Raw genomic sequence first — 17,995 nt, 5'->3', positions numbered from 1 at the left:
CATACATCCGCAGCGCAACGCGAACAGGCAGAAGGCCAGGGGAGAAGCACCGCTCGAGTGTTCGTGCAAACCCGGAGTCTGCATGCTTCGTAGACGCGGCGAAATATGGTCTAACAGCAAACTTCTCGGTCGTTGCAGTTGACCACGCAGGTTGTGTAATTCACTCCGTATCTATCAGGAATACCACTCTCGCTAAAGCTGAACAGGTAGCCATAGCTCTCGCTCTCCTTGACGACTCCCGGCAACACGTCTATACAGACTCACGAGCGGCAGTTCGAGACTTTGCATAATTTGGTTTGCGGCATAATTTGGTTTCCGGCTTACCTCAGATCACATCTGGCCTCCATGGCAAACCTAAACGAGATCGCCCACGCCCGAGCACGCAAACTTACTCATCGTGCTGGGCAGCCTGCGCGACCTTGACTCCAACCTAATGGTCTTTAGCGATGTTCTCACTTTCAACGAGGTGACCAAACATTACCAGCTGGACAGAAGGATTTTTCCCCTTCCTCATATGCAACTTTGTAGAGCCCAAACATGTACCCTCCGCATGCTTCAAACCAGGTCATACCCAAGTCTTCATTCCGACAGCCAGTTCATTGAAAGCATTTATCCAACACGCCCAGATTGTGGGGCCGTATCTACGTTAGACCACATGCTCTGGCAGAGCCCCTTATCACGCGATTCTCGGCATATGACCGAAGAGGAATAGAGCTCTGCACTCAGGAGCTGTCCAGAGGGCCCACGACGCAGCGGTGAGGCTCGGCCTAGCCATTCCGACGTGGGAGCGGCCCGGTGCTCTACCTCCTCGAGATAGTGTTCCCTAGGAACATAATGAAGTTCTGTGTCTGTCCGTCTCTACACCCCTGGATACATTGTACATAGAATGCGCCTTTCACATAAAACACTTAGCCGACATTTTATTCCAATTCACCCCCCACCCTTCTCTTCCTTTGCTCTAACCTCCACATGCCTTGCTCATCAAGAGTACCTAATCTTGTACCCTATAGATGAGAAGAGCTTGATACCCCTGTTGTAGACCATAGCACAACAAAGGCGTATGGCCAGCTCACAGTTGCAGACTTCCATTGTTCAAAAATTCGATACTACAATGAACACTCCTGTAAATGGAAATATTTCAAAAGGAACTGGTAGTTAAATGCAACTAGAAATTCGGCTTTTTATTTGACTGTGGTGGCCATATTTCTCGGCAAACGAAACTCCTGTTAAAGGAACACAAAAGAAAAAAAAGATTTTTTTTCGTATTAGTAAAACACAACTCTGCTGTCCCAAAACCTCCCTCTTAATGCAAGAGGACATTCATTTAGAGAGCAATCCCACTAAAAGAAGATGCGAGTGAATTAGTTTTTATGTAGTTACATTTGACAAAACATCGGAAGATAGGCTACATTAGAGTTGGCTATCCCAAGATCATGACAGTAATGTACAGGATAATACAAAAATACAAAAAAAGACTAAAAGAAAAAAATAATTAGAGGCACTCTGTACATATAAACTTTACAGGGGTGGAGATGCCACCTTAAGATTCCCACACCAATCACCATGACATAAGATTTTGACGGAGCCTACTGGATTCTGCGCAATTCATAATTGGTAAAAATCAAGTGCATTGTAATCAGTGGAGGACAGATCTATCATACAATGTTTCGAAGAATCTGGCGGAGCCAATGTCCCAAGAATACCAAAAATACACAACATACATTTTGATACCAGTGTTGTTTCGGCATGAAACTTTCCTCCAGTAATCAACTTGTAATGGTGAAACTTGAAACAGATTTCTAGGTATGATTTCTCAATGAAAACCAAGCCATTGTTTCACTTTAGTGTCCCTTTAAATGTTTTCTGGGTCACTTCAAGTTTCATTAAAGTTTCTACAGTTCATCACAGCTGCTATGGAAATCATTGTATCAAGGTAGAATTCAAAGAATTAATAATACTGTGGTGGTCAACTAAAATTCCTGTCTGACTGCCAATGATGATTACTGTCCATTCAATGCAATGCAGTAATATTTATTATCTGGGCTTTACATGCCAAAACCACGATATTATAAGGCATGCATGGTGCAAGGCTCCAGAATATTTGATAATCTTGCATTTTTTAATAACCTGTACCAACACTGCTCAGTACATGGGCCTGTAGCGTTTTGCCTCTCAAAACAAGACTGCCACAGCTGGGATGAAACTTGCGACCTTTGGGTCTGCAGCCAAGCATTGCAACCACTACACCAATGAAGAGGACAAAGCAGTGCAATAAATGGGGCATGCTACTGGTTCATTTGGGGCCTTTGCACTGGGGTGCTTGGACAGGAATATTTTCAGAGCTGTCAAAAATCTTATGACTCGAATAGATTTAGTTAGGTTATCAACTACTAACAATTCTTTATTCAGCCTTCCTAGTCAAAAAATCTTCAGTCTCTGGGATATTAAAGAGAATAGTGCAACTTAAAATTGCAATTCATAATTAACATTACATTAGAAAATCATCTCAAAATTATTTTATCTCTTACTAAATATTGATCAAATTCAGTATGTATGATCCACCCGACTCATGGCCCACAAGGCAGTAATCCAGTGCAAGGCGAGCCGATGAAGCATCATCATCATCATCATGGTGCTCATCTCCTTACACAATTTAGAACTAGCTTTGTGCGAATAGTAAACCCGAAGTTCCAAGCAAATAGAGATTTCGGTCTAATAATTTCAAAACCAATTCAATATTATAAAGAAGTGGGCATATTTGACATGACCAAACTTAATTGAACAATATTTTATAAGAATTAAAACAAGGTCTATGCAAATGCCTTATTTGCTCAAAGGAAGTGGAAAACATTTAATAGTAACAAGATTCGAATTTATGTGACTTGCAAGTGGGAATATGAAATATGCTAAGTTTTAAGTTTTACTATACAATATATTTATTACCTTGAAGTGGGGCTTTGCGGCAGAGCGGATTTCTCCTGGATACGTTTTTATGGTTTAGCATCCCTTCACTGCAGTGAAATTATTTTTACAAGGAGTTACATGTGAATTGATCTATACACCTAAATAGGTGCTTTTATGGCCTAGCACTTATCCACTGCAGTGAAACAATCCTTAAAGAGGGTTAAATAGAGACGTACACTTCTCCGTTATTTCCATTCCTTTAAAATAACGAAATTGACAAATTCCCAAACCGTACTCTTGCCTGAAGAAATCTGAATTTAAAATCGAACTGAAGCGAACTCGAATACTCCCATACTCGTTCGAATATTCGAAGCAATCGAATAATCGCACAAGCTTACCTAGAACATATGAAATGGGAAAAAAAGGCAACTCTGCTGCAACTGTTCTACAGCTCTAACTTCACTAAGGTAGAAATCAGTTCCCCCTCTTTTCTAACTTTACTGTTAAAAAAAATAATGTCGACCGAAAAATTAAAAGCACGTAAAAAACACAGCATGCACTCTTCAGCTCACTGCATCTTCAATGGGTCACCAATGCAGTGATTGTCCAAACACTAAATGAAGCATGAATGAATAACTATGAATACATAGTTAACACACAAGTAAAGAGATGAAGATATGATTATGGTAATAAATGAAAGCTCTTGTGGTACATGAGTGCAAAGGTGAAGCATGACACAATGAAACCATGACATAAATTAACAGGTGCGGATACAATTCTTTTTCAGAAGGGGTGGGTGTCGAAAATGTTTCAATGGCAACTGATCACAATCTGCCTTTTCCATTTTCCTGTGCTGTGCTCTGGCGTTTCGGTAGGGTTTCGGTAGGGACCGGAAAAACTGGTATTGCTAGAAAGAAGGACTCGGAGACCAGGACGCTGTTCGCAACTTTCCCCCTAGAGGAAGGGCCCACGCACTGTGGGACTGTGGAAAAGGCAGATAGCACACACATTAATGATCAATACTACATACTAATGGTAATAAAAATTCTGGAGGTGACCATAGTCTTCAACTTGAGCGTTTGGCAGTGAAACTCTCGCATCATCGCGTGTTCTGGTGGCGTTCCTAGGGTGAATTTTGCGCTTTGCGTGCTGCTGATATACATCTCTGAGGACATGAAAGAAGCACATGATTGAAATCTGAGCTGCCAGGTGCCATCGCAATCCTAGCTGCTCGAAACTTTCAATCAACCCTATCAATATTCATTAGTTACCCACAGCTGCCAGGTGCCACAGCAATCCCAGCTGCTCGAAACTTTCAGTCAACCCAATCAAAATTCACTAGTTACCCTGACAGTTGAGTTATGCCCCGATGTCATCTCTATCCAATATTACCTTTAACTCAAACCAAAATTTGGTGTCTCTCATAATCATATAGTGGTTTTGAAACGTTATACCACACAAATCAAATCAACTCAAACCAAGAGTACATTTTTCTATTTTCAGAAGACTTTTTACGAGTATTCAAAAATCAGAAGAGCACAACCACGTATACTTTGAAGAGAAACAAGTCATGGGGTACTTTTGTAATTAAGAAAACTGGTTTTTGTGTCCCAGAGTGTGACAAGTTTTTGTCTCTCGCAGTGAGTGATATAAAAGCAGTCAAAACGAATGTCGTGCATTTGTTGTGTGCTGTATGCTGCACAGCACTGCGCAGCGGAAATTCGAAGGTGAAAGAAGCGGGGGGGGGGGGGGGGAGGAACCAATAAGGACATTGAGGCAACCCCTGGATTCTCACAATATCCAGAATTTATGCTCACGTGGCACTCGCACAGCAGTATCCCTTGGACTGAACGAAATATTACGAAGTGACTGCTTAGGCAGTATTTCAGCAGATGCCACATGGGCATTAGGTTTCGAGGCTAGCACTGGTCCCGAGTCTCTCTACCTAGTACCTATAAGTCTTTTGCACAACCTGTTCAAATATGCAATTTTATAAACTTGCCCAGATTTTGGTTCTTGTAAAAGGCAATAAACTCACAAGATCTCCGAATAAAATACATCTTTGTAGCAGAGTTGAGACGAAAGCTCTGTAGAACACACAATGATAAAAGCATGCTAGAACATTTTTGGCACAGCACAACGACAACATGGACAAATAGAAAAGAAGGACAGTGTTATCGTTGCGCTGTGTAAAAAACATTCTCTTCCACAGCTAAAAACATAAAATGAAAAGCCAAGCAAGCACGGCCCATTTACAAATTCAGCAATAGTGACTGGTGATGGCAGGAGATCACTGCACTGATGATGCCCGTCAAACTTCAAACTGCTTGGTGAGAGGTTCTTTTTAATTGCCTGAAGTTGTACCGGCTCTTCAAATTCTGTAAGAGAATGGAAAAAAATATCCTGTAGAGCAGCAAAAGGAGAAGTAGCAGGGTTGGGCAGAAATACTCATAAAAGCATTCTGGAAAACAAATATTAAAATAGAGCACATGATGCAAGGAGATACAAATACAGTAAAACCTGGACATAACGAAATTCTTGAAACATTCCTGACAAATTCCTGAAAAGTTCGCTTCAAAGAGGATTTCGTTATATTCAAGTTCGGTACGAAAATTTAAAAAAAAGAGATGTGGCTGATCCCTCTTTCTAGGAATCGGTATAACACGAAAATGGAACATGTCTTCACAGAGGTGGTTGATACTTTTTTGTGCATTGTTTCGCTACAAGGGCAAAGGAATGACTGCTACAGCAACGAAATGCAATGTCCCTTGAACGACAACCAGCTTGAAACTTCCAGTGCACACCTCAAGCCGAAAGCGAACATGAAATGAGCATACCGAGAACGTACGCAGAATAACAAATGTCACAGCTCGACACTTGCAGCGAGCTGTTCAAACAGCAAGAAAGACTCGTGAAATTCTATGCAGGACAAGCGCAACCAACTGTCACAATTCTTGCTTCTCATCCGACGGCGTGGTCTTTTCGTACATGCAGCCGTGGCAGTGAGTGAAGTGACCTTAATGCTCTGCCGAAGATAAGCGTGCTTGCAGGAGAGGAGGTGCGCCCTCTCTGTAGGTGGCACTCATCGAAACACTAGAGGCAACGAGGACCTTGAGAGAATGCCAAACGCTACAGCCCCTTGATCATGGGAAAGTACCGCCATCCACTGTACCCACCCCTGCGCCCTCAAGTTCCTCTCTCCCTCCTCGCCCCCCTCCCCCTTCGTGTCCTCCCGATCTTTTACACTTTTTCTGCACAATGATTGGTTTCTTTCGCGGTTGCACTTAGAGATGTGGATCTCGCGCTTTGCTTCTGTTTATCTTTCTCGCTCGCACCACTCTTTGCTCATGCTCCGCGTAATAAACGTAGCACCCGCTTTGTTTTCTGTGCTTTGTGCGGGCGCTATGCCGTGCTGTTGCGTTTACGACTGCAACAACCACAGTAAAAACGATTACGCACACTTTTACGATACCCCAAGATTAACACGATGGCTTGCGCAAGCCACAGTGGCTGCACAACATCAGCCGAAAAAAACTTCGTTGCGACAAAGAACACTGTACTTTGTGTGGTAAAGCGCCTTTATAGCTACTTGTATCAAAGCACCGTCGAATACTGCTTTTGAAATATTGTTCTGGCCTCTGCATCAACATGCGCGTTTTTTAGGGTCGAAGCTCCTTACGCCGTGGTTCATATGCCCCGTGTCGTCGTAGTAGCCAATTGCATAGCATTGGATGTCAATAAAACCGGTGTCACAGCATATCTACAGAGTGAATGATGAGTGCGACAAAGTGTCCATTAGTCCATCCATGCTTCCGTGCGTTCACACCCTTCGCCCCACTCGTCATCACTCACCTCATGGATATGCTGCGATTTTTTCCTCGGCTATTCGTGCGTTGCTTCACACTGGAGTTGTAATCAATATGCTGAATTCCTTTGTTAGAAACAAGAAGCTGAATCGTTTAATGTTTTTATAAAGAATTATGTCAGAGAAAGTTTCCTTAAATGTACCTTTTGCGTTCAGCCAGCCAGTGCTATGAATACCCGCCGTAAACATGATCAATCCTTGGCACCCATATTCTCACGAACTAATGCTTAATAAAAATAGTTATTTTCTCAGTTAATGAATTCACTGCCTCATGAGATTTTTTTGGCTGACAATTTCGCTATGTCGCTAGAAAGTTATCTACTTGGTTATTAGAGTGTTCAAATGTGTTATAAATTTTGTTGCTGTTTCACAGACATGTGACCTCTGTTAATGTGTGGATACACTTTTTTTTTGCTGTTATGAATCACTTGATATTCCTTATGCCACTATTGCCTGGACAAAAATGCTGGTCTGCAGTATGTCTAAATAAACAAACAACATAAATAAAAATATTCCGCTCATACTTTATCACCTCGCATGCACCTCGGCAATCGTCAAAAATGCACAACCGTAGTTTGCTTTCTCTGTGAACAATATTGTGTGATGACGCAGCTTTTCGATTTTTGTCATTGTTAGGATTCATTTTACAAGAACGTTTGTTGAAGAAAACAAATGAATCAATGAATAGAGATCACACTAATTGGCACTCGTTTCCATAAGGGCATTTATTTTGTTCTCAGATATTTTTTTTCGAAGGTGGGGGGGGGGGTGGGATTGACACACAAAAATCCTGAAAGAGATGTGGTCCATCGAAAGAAGCAAAGAAATACAAAGACGCAACGCAAAAAAAGCTTAAGAACAGTGATAGCGAAAGTGAGCCATTTTCTAGGAGAGCAGGGATGCAATAGTTTCGGTCACACCTGCATAAGCATGTCTTCCATTCCCCGATAAGAAACTAATAATAATCTTTTATACCAGTGTCACATGGGTACTTCTGACCGGGATTAGTCAGTACGGATAGCATTTCTTGGTCGCTATCGTCGCGCAGATTATGACGACCTTCCTGGTGCAGAGTTTCTGCTATCACAAGTAACCCGATCACTAGTTTCTCTTACAACAACGTCGAAACACAGTTTTTATTACCGTAATTACTCGAATCTAACGCGCACCTTTTTTCCGGTTAAGCGAGTTCAAAAATCGCATGCGCGTTAGAATCGAGTACGAACAAAAAATTACGGTCAATCTATTGCCATCGCAAATCCAAAATGGCCGCCCCCTACGTGCGTCGGCATGGTGCGTTGGCTATTTCTGCCTATGTGTTTACCATGTGCGGCACTTCGTACGTGTGCTGAGGAGTTCGTCATCTAGTAGTGCATTAGCATCGACGACGTGAAAGGGCCGACTCCAAAAACTCAAGTGCACCACGATGCCGCTTTTAAAAGAAAAGTCATCGCGTGTGCAGAAACGGACGGAAGTCGGGCCGCATCGCGGTCGTTCCCGAAACGTGCGTGCGGGACCGGCGGAAACAAAAGCAGAAGATTGTCGACAGCAAAGCTTCACGCAAAGGCTTCAGTGAACCACAGCAGGGTCGGTTTCCGCAAATTAAAGAGCTGCTCCGCGAGTATGTGCTTGAGGAGCGAGCGGCACAGCGGCCCGTGACGACAGAACTGCTCCAAGTGCGGGCTATGCAATTAGTCTTAGAAAAAAGTCTAATGCGGAGCCAGTTTAAAGCGAGCAGGTGCTGGCTAATTAACTATATGAAGAGGAAAGGCTTTTCCCTCAGAAGGGGAACATGCATATGCGAAAACTTTTGCGGAGGAGTACGATGAAAAGCTTCACAGTTTTCAGAGGTTCGTCCTAAACTTGCGGCGCAACAACGGCTACCTGCTTGGGCAAATCGGGAATGCCGATCAGACGCCTCTTTACTTCGACATGCCTGGCACCACAACTGTCGAGAAGAAGGAGGCAAAGCAAGTTCGCGTGCTGACATCGGTCCACGGTAAAACTACAGTGACGGCAATGGTCTGTTACACGTCAGATGGGCACAAGCTTCGCCCGTACCTCATATTTAGATGGAAGACAATTCCGAAAGGAATCGTTTTTTCGAGTGGTGTGATCGTGCGGGCCAGTGAAAAAAAATGGGTGCGCGTTGCAATCGATGTCTTACGTTTTTTTTTTTTTTTCGCGGTGGAAATCGGGTGCGCGTTACAATCGAGGGCGCGGTAGAATCGAGTAAATACGGTAATCATTTTCTTATGTTTCTGTTATTGTGGTAGATCAGTCTCTGTTGGCAACACTTAATCGCATTGACATTGCTCAAAGGCTTTTTGCAGTAAGAGACCACTGGTCAAAGCTACTTTCACGCCGAGAAGACGTACACATGGCTGAACGATCCACCATCTACGAAGTCATTGCAATATGTGACGCTGTAAGTACCTGTGCCACATACCACAAGCAGAACTACATCAGATCCAAATGTACAGCATGTTATCATGCGGCATAAAAACATCCACAATGTAGCATGCCCCACTTATACGACCTTTGGAAGAAACTTTTTATTATCACGATTTTAAAAAATTCCAGCACTACATACTGTGGTGCGCAAGCTGCCACAAATGACCCGCCTCTATTGAATTCCACAGCACGCCCATGGGAGTGGAGTGGAAAATAGCACCGCGCGCCCCGCGTACAGCAAGCGAGGAAGATGACATGAGGAGGAAACCCGCACGTAGAGGAGAGTGTGGTTACTTTCCCAAAATCAAGGGGCTTTACCCGAAGCGAGACTTGCGCCATCTCCCTACCAATGACAAAAACGCGCTGGAGGTACAGAGCTCTGTGTACCACCAAATGGTGTATGGTACAAATAAATGGCTTGCCGTTACCGATTTTGACAACATGCGCAGCATGGCATAGTGGTTAGCGCTGTGTGCTGCTGATTGAGAGGTCACCGGTTTGACGTCCCACGACAGTACCTTTACTTCTCATTCTTCCCCTTGCCACCTGTTAGTATATATTTTGTAACATTATATCAGTGACTGAAATATGTCGGCGGAGCCGTGGTGGACCCCAGCATAAAACACTTTCGTGTTAACAAAAGTAAGATTGAAACAAAAAGGTAACTAAAGGCAGAGGATACCCAAAACAACGGTAAAAACTTCGTTATTGCGATAGCAACTACATGGACACTCCAGACAGGTTTTTGACATCGCTGGAATAGAAGTCTAAATTAATAACATGCTCCCACGCATCGCAAGTTTTACGAGGTGGTAAAATCAAGAGAACGCCGTTGAAGCAGATATAAAATGAGTCAGGCCATTCTATCACCTTTTTCTATCACCTCGAAGGCGCGTACGATATTCTCCCGCATAGAGTAGCCAGCTGGTCTAAGAACTGGCTAACCTCCCTGTCCTTCCGCTTAATCTTTCTTTTTTTTCCTCCCACGTCTTAGAACTGCTGTAAATTGCTTGAAAAAAGAAAAAAAAAAAACGTCTTGAGCGAGCATGGAAAAGACGCGGGAGGGGGGGAGAGAGCTGCTCGAGTAGCAACAGTGAGCGATTTTAAGGGCGCGGTCACGGTCGTTGGCATGGGTGCTTTCTCGGCAAGCATTAGTCCGCTTTCCACGCGAATGAACAGTGTGAAAAGAGCACACCTCCCAATCAGGCATCGGCGAGGTGCCCATACATTCTTATTGTTAAACGTTGATTCTGCCTCCACGCCCCTCTAGTTGCTGCTCTCCACGACCACTTTTTGTTACGCACCCCTCCGTCCTCTGTCCCCAAGCTACTCTGAGCACCCCGCATCACCAGACGAGGCTTGTGTTTTCACGCTGCCACCGATCTTTCGAAGACCGGTCGGCCACGTACCCTGTTTGTTATCGCTGGTATTGTCGTTGGCGTCACCGGCCTGGAGTGACCAGACCATTTGCCAACATCGTCGGCCACCGACTGTATCCAATAGTTTGCGTCTAGTGCACACGCGTACGCTACCCCCCACCGACTCTGATAATTTGCGATTCGTTTCGTGTTTAGGACTTGTTCTCGCACACTTCGCACTCGACTCAGCATGCCTTCTGCACGCGTTCGGAAGTGCGATAATGGCTGGTAATTTGCCCGGAACAAATCGCGAAATATCAAAGTTCGTGAGGCCACGCAAACCCGCCGGTGCAACGAAACGATTTCTTGATCACAGCCGCCGATTCTTCGAACGCCGCCGCGCGCACCGAATGAGGCGGCCATGCTTTGACTTCTGCGCGCGCTGGCACTCCTTTCTACGTGCGAGTTTCGCGGACATTTTGAAGCAAGCTACCCACCTTCCCGTGTGTTTTGGTTTTCAAGGTCACCCTCCCGCCGCATCCTCGCCTCTCTTTATCGCACGGAGGAGAAATCTTTCATTCCTCCGTGCTTTATCGCAACTCCTTGCCCTTCTCTCGCAAGTCTGCTCTCCTCTTTTGATCACAACCCCTTCGCCCGCCTCCACCGCTCTGCGACGCCAGTCACGCTGGCTCGAATTAGTTTCGTTTTCCGACTGGAAACGCGCCCAGAGCTGTTCCACGCGTGTGCGCGTCTCGCTCACTCTTGGTGTGCGTGTGTGGTCACGATGGCCGACGGGAGAACTAGCACACTTTTTCGTGCCGCTCAAAAAAAAAAAAAAAAAAACGTCGGAAGTGTGACCGCGTGGCTTGAGCGTAATCCGCGTGTTAGGTGCCGCGTTGCGGAGCGCTTGCTCATAGCTGTTGACCACCTAGCAGCCAACTTGCCGCTTCGGGCGTCCCGGTATTCAGCTGTGGAGATGGTGAATATTTCGTGGGTGGCGGTGACGGCTACATGTGCGCGAAACTATTTTCACGAAGTCGACTTCGTCGATCGTCGGGCCCGATGCCGAGCCTGAAGCTTCCGAACAGGACCACTGCGGCGGCAATTTGTGGCATCGCGTCGTCGACTCCGTCCTGGGAGAGCGGGTAGGACATCTGTTGCGGTGGTGTAATTACGGCCGATGATGATGACGACACTGCGGAACCGTGCACGGATTAGGGCATTGTGAATGAAGTACGTGGCGAGAGCGATTTGGAGGAATCGGATTGCAAGAACGACGAAGCTTTGGAGCCAGCGCCTCATGTAGCTTATGCCACGGGCCTCGGCGAACGAGCAGCCTGCCGTTTTAAATGAACTCGAGACCACCCTTATCGTTTCTACTCTTCGAAACACGTGCATTACGGACTTTTTGGGGCAAAAAGTTGTTTTCACTCGCAACTTTTTTTTAAAAAGCTGCGTTTCATTTACTAGGAACTTCGGGATACAGCGAACAGATGCCGCGTCACGCTCAGGTTCGTTATAAGCGGGCTTGACTGTAATGTTGCAGGGTACTGAAGAACCACGCGCAAAACCTCACAATCAACAGTAAATTTGGAAAAAACGCATTTAATTTACGTGCCTTTGTTTTGTTAACAGAAATAAGTTGATAGCATTTAAGCAACAGCAGCCTTCCAAACGGGCTATCTTAGGTTTGTCCACAACACAAGACATCTGAACGAGACAAGTCTATCAACACCTGCAGACGCATCGAATTTTGTGTTTAAGCCAATGAATAACGCTGTAATGACCAGAAAGCCCAGCAGCATGCAGATATTTCTCTTCAGGTCATCTAGGTACCGGAACACTACCCCTCCCCCATATGTCTACTCCGACCGTTCAGATTTTTTTCAATCTTTGAACTAACAAAGAGGTCATTCATCACCACCAATAATTAAAACTCCTCGAATGCATCATTTTGGTGTAAAGTATGCACCTGTGTCGCTTGCGCGGGCGAACTCACAAGTTAAAAGAGATAACCACTTCACTTGGGCTCGCTGCCAACCAAAAAAGTTGTACCCGTATTCTGTACAGTATTGCAATACCATCAATACATAATAAAAAAATTTCACTACCAAAATACAAAATACTCGATACGAAAATACAGACACTCAACAGCATCTTCGAGACAGTACCTTAATACTCTCGTATTAGGACACTACCCAGCCCTCATTAGAAGCTTGCAGTGCCCATTACAAAAGAGCGAAGTTAATTTCTCAATATTTACCCGTGGCAAGAAATACAATATATCAACACAAAACATCCGTTTCTTTTGGTAAGCACTGGTGTATGTGCACGGACCTATAAGAATTTGGTCCGATGACAGCCACATGCAAATAAAAATGAGAAAGAGAACTTGCCTCTCTGTCGACCGGACTGGAGCACGACGAGTTGGCTGCATTGAAGTATAAATGCAATTAAAGATACAAGTGCCTACAATTAAAAAACTAATGACTCAACTTTCCAAACTTACTGGGACACGATCAGCACCTGCAACAACATGCGTATGAAACCAGAGAAACACATGCAACAACACACTGTTACAACCAGGTATTATCACAGTTGAATTACTATGCATACATATCAAAACATGGTATAACTGTCAGTTTAAGCGCACGAATAAACAGAAAGGACGAGAGGACAAGCGCATCAATACATACTATAAGTAATTACAAGGCCACGAGTGAACTACAATTCTGATTTCAGACGAACAAAGCACATATTGCACAATATGACAAGGCAGTAAATGCTGTTGAATTCAACAGTGAAATGCAGGAGAGCCATAAACTAAATATGATGTCATGCTTCTTTCTTGACTACTGTGGTGCCTCCATTGCTCCTAGCAATATAAACTAAGTGTTCATAGCAATATAGCACATGCTGTCAACCACCTGACCTGCGAGGTCTCTGTTCGTTCGCTCGTGACAGAACTCATGACAAATTTTGCGTGGCAGGTGCGCTAAAGGCTAGTTCATACTGAAAGTAGAACGGGTAGGGCAGTTGGGAAGTGAAAAACAGAAAATTATCTTGCACAGGGGGCATGAGGGGTGAGAAACAAGGGTGACGAGCTCCGTAGCTCCCGGACATTTTTTTTTTCTCTGCCCCACCTTAATGAGCTTATGGCTTTCTTGCAGCTAATCAGAGCTTGAGGAAAAAGGAAGCATCAATATGGCGTCCAACAAGGCAGCGTAATACTGAATTTCACCTTTCACTCATACGACACAAAACAGCAGATCACTGGAGTGCAGAAAAAAGACTATCTACCTGTAGTATTAATAAGGACTATTGGGGCCTCACCGCCCAAAACCACAATACGATTACGAGGGTCGCCATTAGCCCCGATAAGTTGGAGTGACACCACGTGGTGGGAGGCCTGGGTGAAGTTACGGCAAGAACTCTTCGATGCCCGCCGTTGTCCGTCTACATAACATGTGCTCACTTACTACATTGCTCCATTGTGTGCATTCGCTTCTTGATCCAGATGAATGACGAAAACAGAATCAATAATGTTCCCGGTAAAACTATAAAAAAAGCTGTACTTTTGCTTTTGGTAACGGTGCCCAAGCTCGGTCGAACGAAAATTTATCCTTAGCAGCTAGGCGCGAAAATCCCGGTTTCATTGCCGGCCTCGGCAGCCCACGGGGGTGGAAAGCAAAAACAATAGGCTTCTGTGAATATTTGAATGATTCGAATATTCGAATGAATAATGTAGTTTTTGAATTCACTTCGAATTGAATTTAAATTATTGAAAAATTTCGACTTTTTCAAAACGAAGGATTAGGTGCATATTTGTCTGCATGCGACACCCTGAGAATCTAGTTTCACTGCAGTGAAGAAGTGCTAAGCCGTGAAAGCACCTATTTAATTGCATATTACTTTACAAGTAACTCCCTGGAAATAGTATCACTGCAGTGAAGTGGTGCAGAGTCGTGAAAACACAGTAAGCGAAAATACGCGCTGCCGCAAACCCTAGTTTAAGGTTAAATGAGGATTTTAGTAGGCTTGTGCGAATATTCGAATGCTTCGAATCTTCGAACGAATAGTAGAGTATTCGAATTCACCTCGATTCGAATTTAAATTACCGTATATTTCACTGCAGTATAGCAGTGCTAAGCCGTGAAAGCATCTAACCAGAGAAAATTTGCTCTGCCGTGAAGCCCCACTTCTAATTTAAAGGGGCCCTGCTACACTTTTTGAACATGGTCAGCAAGCACTGCCGATCAGTAGTCGAGGCTATCGAAAACTCGCGAGCTAAGTATTATAACACAACACGTGACTAGGAATTCACAGTAAACTTTTAAAGTCAGATGAAAATTGCTCTCTTCTCTTGGCAAATGATGCCACAATGTAAAAAATTGCTTGTCACCACAGCCATTGTACCAGCCTTTAGCTGATTTGAGCATAATGCGCTCAAATCATGCATCCACACGTACATGTGCGATTGCACTGAAAAGCCGCGTATTCAAAGAAAAAAAGAGAGAAAGAGTGCACATATTTTCTTGCCCTATGCCATCTCTCCCGCATTAGCTTCAAGCGCTTTCATTGAGACGAGAAGAGAGAATGCAATAGCAGCATGAGAGAAATCTTTGCAACACCACTGATAGTGAACAGATTGTTAATTGAAAAGGCAAAAAGCTTCTTTAATGAATCCGTTCCATGGCTACTTGAAAAACTGTTGTAGGGTCCCTTTAAATGAACATACCCTCAAACCGATTGGTCATTTTTTAAGCTTAAAAGCTTGTTTTGCCAGCTTATACACTAAGTATAGAATAATGCCACATTTTTCAGGTTATCATTTGCATCCTACTGAAAGTCAAATCCTGCTACTTTTCGAAGTTGTTGCAACTTCCTTTGAATGGAAAAAAAAAGATAAAGCTCTTGCATAGACGCCTTGCTTCAAAAAAAAAAAAAATATATTGTGTAGGTTAGTGTTGTCATAATAAATATGTCCGTTTTTTTATATGTGATATATTCTATTTGAATTCGATTCGAAATTATTCGATCAAAATCACTCTTCGCTTTGAACATAAAATTCACTATTCGCACAAGCCTAGATATTACCCTCACATCGATTCATTTTTTTAGGTTTTAAGTTTAAAAGCTTGTTATACCGACTTTTATGCTCCAAGTGTAGAAAATTTTAAAAAGTAACATATCTTAAAGGCTATCACTTGCGTTCTACCAAAACTCAAATCCTCCGACTTCCACCTTCTTTGACGTTACCAAATGGCATTTTAAACAGGCCCCATTTCAAGTTTTTGAAAATATTGTGCCGGTTAGTTACGTCATGACAAATCTGCCGTGTTTTCTTCATAATATGCGACATATACACTATTCGAATTCGATTTAAAATTAGTCGACCAAAATCACTATTCGCTACGAACCTAAAATTCCCTATTCACATAAGCCTAAAAAATGCATTTCTGCTTAGATACAGCAAAACTATTGCCGCATAATCATGCGATTTGGACCAGCAAAACACCATATTTGCATCACCGGGTTCAGTCCACTGGTGATTTAAGGAGATAAAAGGGTTTCACCAGCACTGCGTTGTGTGTGCATGCGTTCGTGTGCATTGGACGCATCCTAGTATCCACAGATAATATTTCTGCCTGTGTACGAAGCTCCACGCACACATGCTGTATCGAGTCTAGCAATATATCTTAAATGCATTTATCCAAGAATACCACCGCAGCTGTTGTATCAGTTTTTTTCACCTACTTGCTCAGTCACCATGCTCTTTACTTCTTTTTTTCTCCGAATAATTTGGTGCTTTGTTTCACCGAAATTATTGAGGTTAGGGGTGGCCGATGTTGAGTGTGGAAGCTCCCGTTATTGTAAGATTCTGTCATCGTGCAGCGCCACAGCTGCTGTACGCTCGAAAGTACGACTTTTGATTGGTTTTCCTTTAAGTTGCTCACCTTTGAGCATCAACCTGCAGGTATACATGACGTGCAAGACAAGTCATCGCCTCAATGAGACAAAGGATGTTCAATTATTACGCGGACCACACTAATAGCTGAGCAAGCCATCGAAACAGTTCATTTCGACCATGGCGTTTGTTTCACAAAAGTTGATAACTGTGGTCTTCGCACCTGGAGTTGACGTTAGCATCAGTGATGCAACGGTAGAGTGGACCAGCACTTCACACAAATTAGGTCTTATGAATACGTATTTCCCAGTGACTGTTAAGAAAAAATCCATGCGTAGGATCCGAGTAAATGGACATCTCACCATTTCCAAAATTTTTGTGTGAGCGGTAGTATTAATCTAATTTTCCAAATTTGTTAGCGATTGGCCATGAGACCTATTCATGTGAAGTCTCCTGTTAAAGAAAGTACCATTCTGTCAAAACCCCTAGATTTTTCGCAGAAGCGGAGCAGTGAAACAAATGTTTTTTGCGAAACGCGCAGCAAATTGTGTTTTGCCGCACAGCAAATGTGCTTCGCACAGTGGCATGAAGGACACCACATGTAATGTTCTATGCATACAAAAAATTTTTGCATTTATAGCACTTACATATTTACAGGATAATTGTGTGCGATCCTTGAGCTTAAAATAAATTTTTTATGTTTACCATGTTCAGAGCAGTGTTGATGGTTTTTCGTGCTACTGTTAATAAATTTATGGTTTCAAAGTGACCCTGTTTGAAAGATAGCTCCTTGTTGTAGAATTGGATACAACATCAACATCAGAAACTTTGGGGGCCATAAAAAACGTTTCCAGGGCTACCCAAAAACGGCCAAATTTCTCACAGCCACAAAAGAGTTGAATAACTGACTAGATATGCAAGCTTCCATCTGGTACCTTGCAAGATTTGCATCGCGAAATTGAGGAGTACCTAATCACCCCGTATTTCTGAAAGGCGGCCACGCAAAGATTACTCAAAAGAACGAAAAGCGGCGGCGAAACAGGCACGTCCTTGCTGTGATGTCACGTCATCACGACAGTAGTAATGCCAGTGTTCGTTTTCGGGGCTAATAGTGGAAGGCTCCGGAAATTTCAGCCACCTCTGGTTATTTAACATGCACATAGAGAGCACAGGTCTATAGCGGTCTGCCTCTATCAAAACCTGGCCACCAAAGCCAGAATTCGATCCTTTGACCTTTGGTTCAATCAAGCATCATAACCACCAGACCACCATGCCAATTGTTTTCAATTTCCTCTGCAGGGATACGCGCAGTAAGATGATATCTGCTAGCTTTGAGGGAGTTCATGTTATGTGTACCGTAATTACTCGAATCTAACGCGCATCTTTTTTCCGGTTAAGCGAGTTCATAAATCACATGCGCGTTAGAATCGAGTTCGAACAAAAAAATTACGGTCAATCTATTGCCATCGGCAAATCCAAAATGGCCGCCCCCTACGTGCGTCGGAA

At 43.6% G+C, this 17,995-nt stretch overlaps 1 protein-coding gene across 3 annotated transcripts in view; it reads right to left on the bottom strand.

The window, feature by feature from the left end:
• Positions 1-893: 893 nt before the first annotated feature.
• The window catches only part of LOC119177741 (uncharacterized), a 73,388-nt gene continuing 56,286 nt past the window's right edge, over positions 894-17,995 (bottom strand). For 2 of the 3 annotated variants that reach the window (XM_075888939.1, XM_037428913.2), the window contains exons 9-10: positions 12,978-13,012; positions 894-5,282 (exon numbers count right to left, since the gene is read on the bottom strand). In XM_075888939.1, the coding sequence (XP_075745054.1) occupies positions 5,223-5,282; positions 12,978-13,012 (95 nt within the window). In that variant the 3' untranslated portion in view covers positions 894-5,222. Of the gene's footprint in view, positions 5,283-12,977; positions 13,013-13,090; positions 13,108-17,995 lie in introns of all 3 variants that reach the window. The other variant, XM_075888941.1, reaches the window with a different exon arrangement.

This window comes from Rhipicephalus microplus, chromosome 1 (genome assembly GCF_043290135.1).
Source record: "Rhipicephalus microplus isolate Deutch F79 chromosome 1, USDA_Rmic, whole genome shotgun sequence".
NCBI classification, from domain to species: domain Eukaryota; kingdom Metazoa; phylum Arthropoda; class Arachnida; order Ixodida; family Ixodidae; genus Rhipicephalus; species Rhipicephalus microplus.
Note: the sequence above shows the minus strand (reverse complement) of the source record. Positions and strands in the feature narration are given on the sequence as shown.